General features: G+C 41.3%; 1 protein-coding gene across 5 annotated transcripts in view; it reads left to right on the top strand.

Moving 5' to 3' along the window:
* LOC122266804 (uncharacterized) overlaps positions 1-15,000 on the top strand; it is a 110,245-nt gene that overhangs the window by 47,520 nt on the left and 47,725 nt on the right. Inside the window, exon 1 of one of the 5 annotated variants that reach the window (XM_043036672.2) lies at positions 1,590-2,227. The exons of the other annotated variants lie outside the window; for them this stretch is intronic. Within the exon in view, the coding sequence (XP_042892606.2) occupies positions 2,203-2,227 (25 nt within the window). The 5' untranslated portion in view covers positions 1,590-2,202. Of the gene's footprint in view, positions 1-1,589; positions 2,228-15,000 lie in introns of those variants that run through there. 5 annotated transcript variants of the gene reach the window in all.

The following is a 15,000-nucleotide window of genomic DNA, read 5'->3' as shown; positions in this document are numbered from 1 at the left end:
AGAGAGAGAGAGAAAGGGAGAGAGAGAGAGAGAGAGAGAGAGAGAGAGAGAGAGAGAGAGAGAGAGAGAGAGAGAGAGAGAGAGAGAGAGAGACAGACAGACAGAGAGTGAGAATGAGAGTGAGGGAGTGAGTGAGGGACGTACGGAGGCACGGAGGGAGGGAGAGGGAGGCAGAGAGAGGAAGAGAGAGGGAGAGAGGAGAGAGGGAGAGATAGAGAGGTAGATAGATAGATAGAGAGAGAGAGAGAGAGAGAGTAACTACCGGGAATATAATAGCCAATATGTATCGCTGTCATGCAATAGCAGGCTTTAACATTTGAGTTACCTTAATACATCGACTCTCAACTAGAATACAAAATTTCCATATTTTCCAAACACAAATAGCACTTATCTGACAATGTAGCTGAGAACTCCATTCGTTGACTAAAATTCGCGTAACCGCTCTTTTGAAAGGTTAGAATTCCAGGGATATAATGAATAGAAGAAAAGAAGAAAAGGAAGGAAAGTAAAGAAGAGACGAAAGGAAAAGGGGAGGGAGGGAGGGAGGGCTGTCACGCCTCCCTCCAGCTCCCCGAGAATCGTCGGAGTGACACTGTGAAATGTTAATGGCCGTCTCGCCGACACTTTACTGCTTGAGCACACCTGTTTTCGCCGAAGACCCGAGCGAGAGCATTATAGTGTTCTTCTCCGCCCTTATAAAATACACTCTATCATACTATACGACGGGGACTATTAGCGCGCTATGTTTATGGAGCACAAAGCAGGTAGGACGCGTTGCTTTATAGCACTAGAATGAGATATCTGAACTAGGGACTCGTGTTCGAGCGGATGTGAAGCAGGGAAGATAGTGTGTTGGAGGAGCTATTATGTATTTCATTTATCACCCATGACAAAAAAATGAACGATTTTTTTCTCTCTCTCGTTTGAGTTGATGGATTCACTGAACGTCTCGTACTAGAAAAGAAAAACAAAGAATAAAGATCATTGCATTCTCTTTAATATTTAAATTTTGATTTATGCCTAAACTACCTTGAAAGAAAACGGATTAGACTCCCAAAATCAAACAGATACAATTCTCATTAAACACTTTTAAAATGTTGAAAAAAATGAATCTCCACGATGGTCAGAACGCCTTTGTTACTCTGTTGCCCATGTGAGGGCTTTTAAACGTGACAGCACTACATTTCAGTAATAGATTTCCTCTTAGTTCGGATCTGAATGCAGTCGTTTGGAATCCACTTGGAAAGGTACCAGTTTATATTGGAGGTGTATGTGATATTCGCGTGTGTGTGTATATTATGTATGTTTTCTGGTGTGTGTAAAATTAGGGTAGGATTGGATGTACATATCATGAGTCCTATAGTTACAACGCAGATCAGACTAAATTTACAAAGTGTTCGACGAAATTACATTCATTTTAATTACACATTAGTACATGTTTATCTGTGTCTGTCTTTAAACAAAGAAACAAATATCACATTATGAAAAGGTTCCCCCGCCATTCGAAATAATTTCATTATTACCTATATCATACATCACCTGTCGAGGCTTTTCTGTTAGTCGGCATAGGCTTCCTGTTATTCACCTGCCCCGGACGTTCACGTGAACATCATATTGTTCCTCAAAACAAAAGGGAAATCAAAATGAAGTACCCGCAGGCATCTCTGGGATGTTCCTCGCCAATATAGTCGGATCCCTCCAGAGAGTCCCGTGGCCAGTGTGGAAAATTAGAATCAGCCAATCGGAATGCGTGGCGAAGCGCAAGCTGGTTTCTCATTTGCCAACGGTCGGCTGCCTGGAGTCGGCCGGGGAGAAAGAGAGAGAGAGAGAGCTGGAGTAGCGTGTGGAGCGAGTCGGACGAGTCAGATGGCGTGTTGCCACTGTAGGGTGAAGACGTGGGAGAACGCTGCGGGGGGAAGCGAGTTTGGCATGAGTGAGATGCCTGTATAGTGCACACTTGACTATAGTGACTATAGAGGAAGTACTTTGATAAGTGAAATATTACTTCTCGGTAAGAAAAAAAACATGAATGTAATAGAAAATAATGTATATTGATAGAGCCACGACCACAAGTTTTAGTGGGATTAGTTGGAAATCGCAGAAGATTGTTACTTACTCACAAGTTGAGATCTCCGAAGAGTGGCACCCTTAAGTGGTTCTTCAAAAGGCTCTGGCTCTCGCACCTACTTGCCAAGTGGATTCATGCATGTTGTGCGAAGGATAAAAGGTAAGGTTGGCATGTTCGGCTTGATGTGACATGCCTTTATCTTCGTTATGAATCTTTCCCTCTTTGAAGAATGAAACTACAAACACAAAAACGTCTGTACGAATATGATACGAAACAAAGCCACAGTAGGAAAGGTACAGCAAATTATTATTTCGCGCGATGAAATCAAAAATCACGTAATGAGGATTTACCCTTCTCGAAACGTCACGACTTGTTGCTCATCTATTATTGTCATCTGATTTTTTTTTCTCTGTTTCCCCCGAGTTTCAATGAGCAGGTGCTGGAAGCGTGGTTTAGTGAACTGATCTTGTCTGGAACACTTTCTTGGTAGAAAAATGAACCGGGTTGACTTTAAAGAAGACGGAATTTCCGAAATTTATTACAGGTTAGGAAATGAAATCGAATTTTATTTCAAAACCGCCGTTGCTTCTTTAGAATAAGTTTTATCACTATTTAGCATTTTATTTTGCCATTGCATCAGCACGGTAGTGTGCTATATCCATTTACCATTTACGTCGTTGATGAATGAAAATTCCTTTTGAGAAATGAAATCAATATTTTCTGGTAAACTTGCTGTTATATGTTTGTATTCCTGTTGATGATACCTTATTATCATTATTATTTTTTTTATTAGTATTCTTACTTTTATTATATTGTTCAGAGCTTAAGTATATTGTGTTACGAAAATCCATTCTGCACTATTTCATTTGATATCTGTTTTATAGCATGAGTGTCTGCCTTACTATTTATATACACGTTGAGGTTTGGGTCTGGTTCCATTTTTTTGTTTTTTTCTTAGTCCACACTTTGGTAGGATTATGTTGTTGATTGAGAAAAATGGGTATATATTGTGGATTATTTTTTTAAAAGAAAAAAATCACACCAGATGTTAAGGCCCTAAAATCTAGAATCTGATTTTAATAGCTTTTTTTCCGCTTGTTTACTTTTTCTACCTGTATTTCTTTAATGAGTTCGATATCGCCCTAGAACTCCAGACACATAATTCGGTTAAATCCATTACTTCTCAGTCCCAATGTCCGGAGGAGCGGAAGTTGAGACCCACAAATTTAATAAATGATAATAATCTTCGGCCGCGGGCAGCTCGGAGGCCGCGGCGTCGAACACATCCATAGATACGGGAACGAGGCCGTTTGGGCGGCTCAGAAGTCAACGAGAATGCGACAACAAGCCCCTCCTCTGTGAGACTATGTTATAAGACAATGGCGACTTGGAAGAACTCAATTCAGTGTCCGGTCGATCGCCCTTCGACCTCGACTCCCTATAGGGAATGTCCACCTCTCACGCCCCTCGTGTTTCCTTGTGTGATCTTCCTGGTGCGCCTTTGCTGCAAGAACTGGTACAGGTTGGAGATTTAGAAAGACTTGCTGGAACACGTAGCGGTGGTGTACCTACCCGGTATGACTGACCGGAAACTGAAGCTTTTCGGGAACTGGACACATCATTGTTAAGGAGATATGTATTACATAACCTGGAAATACTCGTGTTATACAAAAGGTAGATGGAACGCTCCTTTACAAGATTTAGAATGACATCGCTGTTACAAGTTATTGGAGATTCAATCTCAACTACCATAAGAAAGAAGCAGTATTTAAACACAGCCAAGGCGAGCCACAGGTAATATTATTCTACAAAGCCCATTAATCTGGCTAAAAAGCAATATGTCACTATCAATCTTTTAAAAATATAAATTAACTCCAATATATGACATTTGTAATACAGAAGGAAATCCAAAGATATTCACGTGCAAACGCTTTTGAAATCACACGCAACACACTGCTGCTTCAGGATACACTCCATCCCTTGGCCCGTTATTATAGACAGTACCTTCCACTCACACAAGCACTATCTCCCGGAGAATCGTGAAGCGCCGTCTGCTTACGTCGTGTGAATTCCTGTATGCCAGTGCCGGACATCTTAATGTGGAGAGGATAACGTGGGATCAACAACATTACGGTATATCTCAGAGGGCCGTGTCAAGGAAGCGAAAGAGACAGAGAGAGAGAGAGAAGAGAGAAAAGGAAAATTAACAGCAGGTACACCGAAGAATGACGAGACTATTATGCATACTGCGTTCCATTTTGCCCTCATCTTTTTCTGGTCAATAAGTCTTGGAATTTTGGTTCGAAGCAAATCAGGAGGTTGTAAAGATTTGTCTAACAAAAGGAAAACTAACGTGTTTGCAATGAAATTTGGTTGTCAAATGTTATATCCGTAATCATCTTGAGCTTTATAGTGTTTGTCTTCCGACTTGTGTGACATTTCACGCGATTTGCCACAAAGACGATATAGATCAAGATTTTAGAAGATGTAATCAAATCAGGTTCTCAGACGTGGGGAAATAGGGAAAGAGAAAACACGAGTAGTTCGACAGAACTACGAAAACGTAGTGTTCCCTCTTAAAGGCCGCTATTTTGAACCCGAATTTTGGACTCATCAGATATGCTTCGGCCCAGCGAGAATCCACTGCCCTCCCATCGCCTCCCAGAGTGTGATCTATCGCCCCACCCCCCTTCAGCCCTTCCTCCCCCTTCTTTTCCGTCCATTTTTTCGCCCTCCTCCCTCGCACCCTCGCTTTTCTCTCTACCCACATATACTTTTTTTTTTTAGGAAAATAATCTGATAAGGGAGGCCTGCGTGCGGGAACCCCCATTGTGCGGTTCTCTACGGCTGTTTGAGGGGTTGTTTCCTGCGGCGTCAAAGGGTTGGTGGGTTTATGTCTTGGGCTCACTAAATGGTCGCCGGGCTGCGGTGTGCATTGGTTTGTTGCTTTTGGTCTCTCTATCTATCTATCAATCTCTCCCTCCCTCTATCTCTCTCTTCTCTCTGTTTATATATATATATATATATATATATATATATATATATATATATATATATATATATATATATAATATATATATATATATATATATATATATATATATATATATATATATATATATATGTATATATATACGTATATATATATATATACATAAATATATATATATATATATATATATATATATATATATATATATTATATATATATATATATATATATATTCTGTATATGGCATTTTGTTCGTGAAACAGTTCATATATTAGCACAGTTACTTGAACAAAGCAAAAATCATAGAAAAAATATCCAGGTTACCACAAATTCCTGCCCTAGTTCTTTCTGCATTAAGGCATCCATTTTCAAGCAAAGGTAATCCCACAAACATGAACATACACCTTAGAGACAAACAAGCATCTCCAAGTTCTAATTTTTGATTACCGAGTTTAGAATTACTAAATATCTCTCAAAATATCACAGAATAGGAAAAGGAAAATTATGAAATTCCCGCTATTTTGATATGCATTATTTGAAATCACATAATGGCATTAGCTTTTAACTTGTTAGCATTAGTCGAGTTACCGGTCCTTCGTAATAGCTACGTTTCCCAAAATCATGAGCTGTGGATTAGCATTATCAACCCCCGGGTGTCTTTAAGAATCAACGTTGGAGTCGTTCATCGTGTTCATGTTGTTCTCTCGGTGAATCTTCTCTCTATCAATTAACTCCCGCATTTGCGTTAGACTGGCTGTTCGAATGCTGTCGTTTTAGTGTAATTTATACAACGCTTTTAGTTCTTTTCGTAGATTTTGAAGTCATGTTTTGTTTTTAAAGAATTATTTACGTTATTTCGACGCCATGCGGAATCACGCGTTTCGCTTTTGTTTTATTTAGATGAACTTCATATTTTGCAGCGACAGATGGCGCAGGCTGTTCATTTATTTTGGGAAGTCTAATTGCAGTTGTAAATCATAGAAAATGGCGATGATCTGTCCAGAAATACTTGTTAAAAGAGAACAAATTTCCTCAAAATTAGTTACATGTGCTAGTATTAATGTTTAAATAACATTCATGCGTTTACATGTATCTTCGTTCACTAAATGAACGCGAAAAGGTAAGACAGTAAAGTGGACTGAACCTCAAACCCCAAGTGTCAGGATTTCAGACCTCGTAAACCTACTTGTATAATGAAGCAACAGGGGAAAAAATGCTGCATTTGCAGAAACTTCACCTTGAAACAAACATGCACGTACAAGTGAGGTGACGAGAATTGCCTTTTTAACGGGATTGTAAGCCACGCACGCACATATACAAACACATGCACCGCCCAACACACACGGTCACACACTTATGCGCGCGCGCGCACGTAAGTACGCCGTTGTCAAATCCACATGCATTTCGTTACCCTCTCTCTAACCTTGGCCGGATCCCCTCCCCTCCCTCCTGATCCCTCCCTCCCTCTCCTCTCTCGCTCTCTCTCTCTCTCTCTCTCTCTCTCTCTCTCCCTCTCTCTCCTTCTCTCTCTCTCTCTCTCTCTCTCTCTCTCTCTCTCTCTCTCTCTCTCTCTCTCTCTCTCTCTCTCCCTCCTCCCCCCTCTCCTCTCTCTCCTCTCTCTCTCTCTCTCTCTCTCTCTCTCTCTCTCTCTCTCTCTCTCTCTCTCTCTCTCTCGATTAGTATCGGAAACTAAACCCATTTCCGATCGCTTCCTGAAGATTTCACGGTCTCGTCTCTTTGCTCAATTTGCTCGCTTTTGTCAGTTTAATCTCAATTTGCCCCATCTGCGCATTCCACTCATTCTGCACAAACGCGAGCATCAGACGAAGCCGGTAGACCGAAAATAACTATCCCTCAGATATCGTGGTAATTAAGCTAGTGTGTTAATGGCTGCACACGCGTGAAATAGCACGCTTATGCTGTCAAAATACACATAATGCGAAAATACATGTGACTTATCTCGGCGCAATCTTTTCGACTCGCCGCGTAGAATAATTTGACAAGTGGACAGCTCCGTTCAGGCTCCACTCTCAGGCTGTCCGTTTATTTCAAGCAACAGAATTCCGGGAGTTTAGTCAGGACAGATAACACATCTGAATGCGCAATGCGAAGCAAGTCTGTGCAAGATGATTATAGAAATATATATGTTCTGGGGCACAGTAAAGCAATGCATCATGCAGAATTTTTGACCCCAGTTAGCAAATCAATGGCATTTTCACCTCTTTGTGATCATTTTACAGCTGGCTCTCCGCCGGATGGTTTTTCTATGAAGCAATAGTGGGAAGGCTTATTTTAGGCTTCAAGAGCAGGTTGAATGGGCGCTGAAGGTTACATACAAGAGGGATGTGTGCCTTTCGCTCTCTCTCTCTATCTATCTATCCATCCATCTAAATATATATCCATATCTCTATCTCTCCCCAACCTCTACCAATCTTGCAAGTTGATTTATCTTTAAGAAATGGAAGGTAAAAGAATCTCGTCTTAATTACAAAAATAATTATTAGATCGAATTAATTAGTATGATGAATTATTCATAAACCCTTTTAATATATGATTATCAATAAGGGCCGGTAAAGGCCACTAATCCGCTTTTATATCTAAAAAATATATAATATATATATATCATTATCTTGAAAACTATGTAAAGCTGCAAATACCATCTTAGAAACTACATTAAGACTATATTTATGAAACTATACCTCAGAAACTATAGGCATTTCCATTTATGAATATTAATTAGTGTCCCGAAAAGGAGAGCCTAGGAAAGCACCATCTTCGTTAATTACATTGTCTCTATACAGTGAAAGTGAAGCTGAAAGTAAACACAATGTACAATAGAAAGGAGGGAGAAAGTAAAGAAAGAAGAGGGGATGAATGAGATAAGGAGGAGGAGGAGGAGCAGAGAGGAAAAAGAGATTCAGAAACTTAAGGAATGTATGAATATATGGTAAAGGATGATGGTGTGCGTGTGCGTGCGTGCGTACTTGCGTGTGAGTGTTTGTGAAGTTGATGAGGGAGAGCGAGCTATTGCGGCCTCGACACAAGGATGGCATCAACGCCTCTGCTATAATTGCCCGCGTAGCCTTCAGCTGCCCTTATTATGGGCTTTGGAGATTCTTCATTAAAGGGTTGGGTTTACTTTAGTCAATCTCTCTGTCAATCTCTCCACCTCCCTCTCTCTCTCTGGCAATCTATATAAATGTGTGTGTGTTTCTGTGTGTGTGTGTGTGTGTGTGTGTGTGTGTGTGTGTGTGTGTGTGTGTGCGTGCGTGCGCGCGTGTGTGTGTGTGTGTGCGCGTGCGTGCGTGTGTGTGTGTGTGTGTGTGTGTGTGTGTGTGTGTGTGTGTGTGTGTGTGTGTGTGTGTGGAGAGAGAGAGAGAGATTTAGACACACGCGTCAGTCAAAGGTCCCACCAATGCATCGCGCTCCCCTTGAGAGTCTCAACACCGATCTGTCCCACGCTTTGGAGCCTACACAGGATACTCTTCATTATCCTCGCTTCCGGCAGATTTGCATTTTACGGCCATGTTCTCTTACACATTTCGAACATTTATTGGTCCCGAAGAATGCGAAGCGAACATTTGGGAGAGCGGTCTAGCAAGGAGGATGTGAGATATTTCGCTGGACGGAGTCGCATCCTCATCTCGCTTAGCTGTTCGTTTGGCGAGGGATTCCCGCGTTACTTTCCATAGGAATCGAGAAGGATGTGCATGACCCGAGGGTAAGGTATCCTGCCGTTAGGGTGAGGATCTAAACTAGACCTAATTCTGTTCTTCCTTGACCAGGGCGTTTAAGGGTGACAGTGTGGTCGGCTTAAGGTCCAACGGCGGCCTGGCAGGAACGCCTAAGACTCCGACCTTCATCTTATGACCAATAAAAGCCCATTGGCTGTTTCGGCTTTTGTTCGACGCTGATCTAATCTGTGATGAGCTTTAAAGTCGAGGCTTTTTTCATAAACATCCCGGTGATTGGAGCTCTCGGTGTGGCCAGTGTCCTATTATTTTTTTCTCTTTCTCGCCCCCCCCTCTCTCTCTCTCTCTCTCTCTCTCTCTCTCTCTCTCTCTCTCTCTCTCTCTCTCTCTCTCTCTCTCTCTCTCTCTCACACACACACACACACACACACACACACACACACACACACACACATACACACACACACACACACACACACACACACACACTTACACACACATGCAGACTCATTTCTGCGTGTGTTTACTAGTCTGGCTGTCAGTTCATCTCTCAACCTTTGGGACACAAAGAAAATGTAATGAAAATGCCCTACTATGAGTTGTATCCGTCCTTGGATCGGGATAATGACTGCGGTGCGGTTTTTAGGCATTTTACGAGGCGACACCTGACGACCAAGGCGCGGCTAAGGTGAGGTGAGGTACAACTCAATGCCCGGGACGGCATACCGGGCAGCATCAGACGGTATTTGGGGTACGGAAATAGACACAGAGAGGGAAGGCGGTGGTCGGGGGTACTATGCAGGTAAAAACATGCCCCCACGCACGTGACTATAGAACAGTAGCTGGCGTTACTTACCTCGGGGACAGACAAGGATGGTTCGTATTTAAGCCTACTTTGCGGACCTTCCATCGACTGAGGTTTATTGTCCTGAGTAAAGTTTTATGATCACGCGGCAGCTTCCTTCGCTCTCGCGGCAGACACCTGGCGGAGGAAGCGCGCAAGAGACCAGACCTTGTTTATGTATGTTTGGGCATCGTGTAATATAGTTAAATTATACAAATTAGGATGGTTAGATTCTTGCTGTAGATCTTAATGTGTCAGATATGAAATACAAGGAAAGGGGGGGTCGTATCGCGACAAACATTTCTTAAGGTTAATAAACAGAAATATATTTATCGATTTCAATTATGCATTTTTTAAAAACATTATGTCTCAATGATGAGCTTGACCTGACGCGGTTTTGAGGTAAATCAGGTGGTCAGAAATCAGATTAATGTGACCCCATCCATACCCCCTTCCCCTGCTCGGCAACCCCATTCGACGATTCTTTCTTTAGGTTGCTTCAATACTTGGTTCCATATTTAAAAGAATTTCGCTTTTTAATTTAAACCGTGTGTTAGATGAATATTGATGCAAATTGGCTTCCGAGTAGCATTGTCTAATTTGAACAGTGAAGTCATGCTGGAAGTAATGACAAAAAATCGTATACTCGTTCAAACTATTAACCTTTAGGCGCACACTCAGATAAACTATGAGACTGAAGACAGATCAGTATACATCTGATACATACTCAGCCATGATGTCAAACTTCAGACAAATACTCCACTCATCCGATATATTAAACGCCAGTGATATATTTAGCGAAACTATTAAACTTCAGATAATATTCAGTCAAACAACCAAACTTCAGATTATATTCAGTCAAACAACTAAACTTCAGACAATATTCAGTCAAACAACTAAACTTCAGACAATATTCAGTCAAACAACTAAACTTCAGACAATATTCAGTCAAACAACTAAACTTCAGACAATATTCAGTCAAAGTACTAAACTTCAGAGCTCTACTCAGGTATTAAACTTCAAACACTCGACCAAACTTCTTAACGCTCGATCGAAGCATCTGATTCACCAAATCCCTCCATCTGCACGCTCTCCATCACATTAAAACCAGCAATTCTCATCCTCACATCACCGCCTCCATCATCCTAAAGCGTAGCCACAAAGTCGTCATGCACTGCTGTGATAACCGACCGTCAGTCACAAGCGTGCGCTGGCATTACCTTGATCATGCATTCGTAAAAAAAAAGAAATGTATTTGAATATCTAAAAGAAAAGAAGGAAATTGTAAAGAGAAGTATTTTAGTCTGGAAAGAAAGTTTTTTTTTGCCAGATTGTTATTCTCGTCGTTAGATGGCGTGTAATTGTTTAGTGATACTTCCTTTGATATTCCTCTTGGTAGATAATTGAGGTGCATTAAGAATTCATTTTAGTAAGCGTCGTCATACAGATACTTTTTTTCTTTACTTTGATAAGTTTATTGAGACAAGTGGTTACCTACATCTCAAAAGGATGAGATTACACAGGTTATACATTTTAGGCTCACACACACACGCGCGCGCATACACACACACACACACACACACACACACACACACACACACACACACACACACACACACACACACACACACACACACATAGATAAAGAGAGAGAGAGAAAGAGGGACTAAAAGACTTGAGATACGAGATGCAGAATTATAGAGTACAGCCACCAGGTTTTGCAAGTTGAAGACATCCGAAGAAGAAGGTCTCTCGTGCCAATTTAAAACGAAAAGTCACGTTTGAAATGCACATTCTCCCGTGATTATACATATCAGCGCATTTTGTGTGTGTCCGAGAATTTACTGGATGGCCGGTCTTCGTACGGGTAATCCTCTGCAAGCACATGTCTCAAGCAATACCTAATCAACACGCGACGGACGGAACCCAACACAAGACTAAATAAAAACAAAAGAAAAGAGAAACGCGCTTTACTTCCGTCAGTTATCGCGAGCGTCGAGTCGTTCCGCAAGGGGAGACTTGCCCTTAAGGGGAGCCTCTTACGAAGGTCCCCCATTAATGAGCTCTCACGGCGGTCGCTTGCCCCTCCGTACCCATAACGCGAATGGCGCCCCCATTGTCTGTGAGGGAGGATGGAGGGTATAGGGGGAGGGGGGAAGCAGGGTTTCCCCCGTGTTGTCAATTAGCTTTAATATAGATCGATGTTTTGATATGGTGTTCGTCTGTCCCTTCGTCGTCGGCTGAGGGAGGGAGGAGGGGGAAACAGGATGAAGGGGAAGGGGGGGGGGAGGGAGGAGGGGCTGTGTGTGGGTTTCTTGGTGAATGACACATGTCGATTTGTGATTGGTTGATGGCCGAATGAATGGGTCGCCAGTTGAGCGTTTAAAGTGTGTGGCGGAGCGTGGGAGAAATTGGAGTGCGTTAATTATGCCGGTGAAAGTGGATTTAATTTGTTCACCTCTCTTTTGTTTGTTTGCACACTCACACACACACACACACACACACACACACACACACACACACACACACACACACACACACACACACACACACACACACACACACACACACACACACACACACACACACACACACACACACACACACACACACACACACACACACACACACACAGACACACACACACACACTCACTCACTCACTCACTCACTCACACTTACACAACATACATATAGCAAAATTCCTCTCTCTAATGGGAACAATAATAATGATAGACCGTGCCCTGTCACCTCAATTAAATCAGTTTAATACCTTAAATGGGAGACAGTGGTAGATGTCATAAGGGTGAATATACCGTGAGTAAGAATGAAAGTAGATTGAAATGTGAAGCACGAATGATACATTAGATAAAATATGAATACAAAGAATATGACCATATGGATGTATAAGAAAGGAAAAAATGTAAAAATAACTGAAATTTTATAATTTAAAGAAAAAGATAAAAAACGTAAGCGAGGCGAATTAAGAGAAACATGAAAACTTAATGAAAAAAAAAAACTGAAAGGGTAAGAAGAGAAATATGATTATCTAAAAACACTTAATAGTAACAACGAGAGAAATATGATCATTCAAAGCCAAAAGAAATATATTTAGCTGTATAGTAAATGAACTCAGCAAGAGAAATAGATCCTGTAGAAAGAATCAGGTAGAACCGAACCGACGCAAGTGAAACAAGTTGGAAAAAAGAACCACCCAAAGGAAATAATTTTGAAAGGAATGGAACCAACAAATAGTGAACCAAGATGCAAAGGAGAGAACCACATTAAAGAACTACGATCAAAGAGGAACCACCAAATAATGATCCCTGCCCAAGAAACAAGCAGCGCCGAAAGTGAACCGTAAATCTGGAATAGTTTCCGTAAAAAAAACAAACCAAGAAACGAACCACTTGAATGAACCGCGAACCCGAAACAGCCTCCGACATCGTGAACCACTTTACCACGTCGCTCAAACGGGATATTCATCACCATTATTTAGAAGCGGTATTTCACGCTAGTCAGCCTTGTTCCCTCGACTAATTGCTGCAGTCTGTGCTATATCCTGTTCCTTCTGGCTTTCTTTCTCTTTCTATTTTTCCTGTTATTATTCTTCTTCGCCTTCTACTTCTTTTATGGTCTACCCCTTCTCCTTCGTTTTTTATTCTTTTTCCTCTTTTTGTTCTTCTTTATTGCCTTTCCTTTCTTCTTCCTCTCTTTCTTTTTACTTCTTTTTCTTTTCTTTCCTACTTTTGCTTTTATTGTTTATGTTCGTATTTTTATTCTTATCCTTGTATCTCTTCTCTTCCTCCTCCTTCTTCTTCCTTCTTTTATCCTCTCTTTTTGAGGGAAGTGATCATATGTGATTGTGCTCCGTTGAAACTTCTGGATTTAAGAAGAGAAGGAGGAAGAGAATTTGAGAGAAAAGAAAGCAAAGAAAACTGACGAAGATCATGACGGGGGTGTTGTGAAGATGGGAAAGATAAAACGAAAGAAAGGAAAACCTGCACACGAATGACAAAAAAAAAAAATAATAATACGAATAAAGGAAAAGAAAAGAAAACATTCCGGTCACGCAAGGATTCCAACATTTAAAAGCCCCACAGATACAGAAAAGATAATGAAAAACGCAATATACGGAAATGTGTAAATTGAACAGCAGAAAACACTAACATGACAACACCCTCCCCGCACCAAAATGAAAAATAAATAGATAAAAAAAGATTCACACAATTCTAAACTCGAATCCAAAGCAAAAGAACGGGAATGGAAAAAAAAAACAGAAAGGAAAGAAAACAAGAAAAAAAGAGAGATGGAAAGAGAGGTGAGATGAGAAACAGAGATAATTACATCTTGCCGAATTTACGAGCCGAGCTGATGATGTTTGATACGCAATCAAGCTCGTTCTAATCGGCCCTAATTTTGAGACTTGAGTGCGGCTGAAATGTTTTTACAAGGGACGCTTTGATGAATGACTTCGGGCCGTTACTGGAGGAGGAGATGGTGGTGGAGTAGGAGGAGGTGGAGGTGGAGGTGGAGGTCAGAAAGAGGAGAAGATGAAAGTGGAGAAGGTGAAGGTACAGAGATAGATAGCGAAGGAGCAGGAGGAGGAAGTATAGGCGAAGAAGAAAGTAGGAAAATATGAAGGAAAACTAAAATAATAATGATAACATAAGCGTGGAAGAAGAGTAGAGCAAGATAAAGGAGAAGAAAAATCAAAACGTAAAGAAAAGACCCTGGGTCAGGAAAAAGAGTGAAAAAATGTGGTCAAACTGATGGAGATGGAGATAGCGAAACGAAGAAGCTTGCAAGAAAAAGAAAATGCCAGAGGTGGCAAAAAAGTAAAAGATCAGAAAGCAGAGGAAAGGGAGAAGAAGAAGAGGAGAAAAAGCTCGATAACAAGAACACGAGTACCTGAAGGCTAAGGCTAAGGCGAGGGCGACCTCTGACCTCCGAAGGGCTGAACCCAGACCTTCGCCCGATCGCTTTTTGCTCTTCCTGAGATGTGCCGGTGAAGGGAGGGGGGGGGCAGGGAGGACGGGGAGGGGTAACATTGTAACGGTGTCCTACCACTCATGATAGTGTGATACTAGGTAAGGCAAGCAACCTGTGATAGAGGTGTATATTCATTTCGGTGTTCTGTGCTCCCTAATTATGATACATACCTGCACGTACAACTGCGGAAGAATACGTACAAAGGATTATGAATAAGACATATTTATGCACGTATATAGTTATATTCGTGCAGATTCGCGAGTTTGATGTATGTACTATTTTTTGCATTTAGACAATCGAGCGAGCATACAAGGTTAACAGAAAGACAGGAAAGACAAACATTTAAATAAATAAATTGGCATTCGAGAGAAAATAGCCCGCACCTCTAATTGAAGCCACAGTCACGAACGCCG

The sequence above is a fragment of the Penaeus japonicus genome, unplaced genomic scaffold (assembly GCF_977035675.1).
Source record: "Penaeus japonicus unplaced genomic scaffold, GWHDUDI00000001_assembly GWHDUDI00000035, whole genome shotgun sequence".
NCBI lineage: Eukaryota > Metazoa > Arthropoda > Malacostraca > Decapoda > Penaeidae > Penaeus > Penaeus japonicus.
The sequence above is the reverse complement of the archived record's forward strand: the minus strand, read 5'-3'. Positions and strand labels throughout refer to the sequence as shown.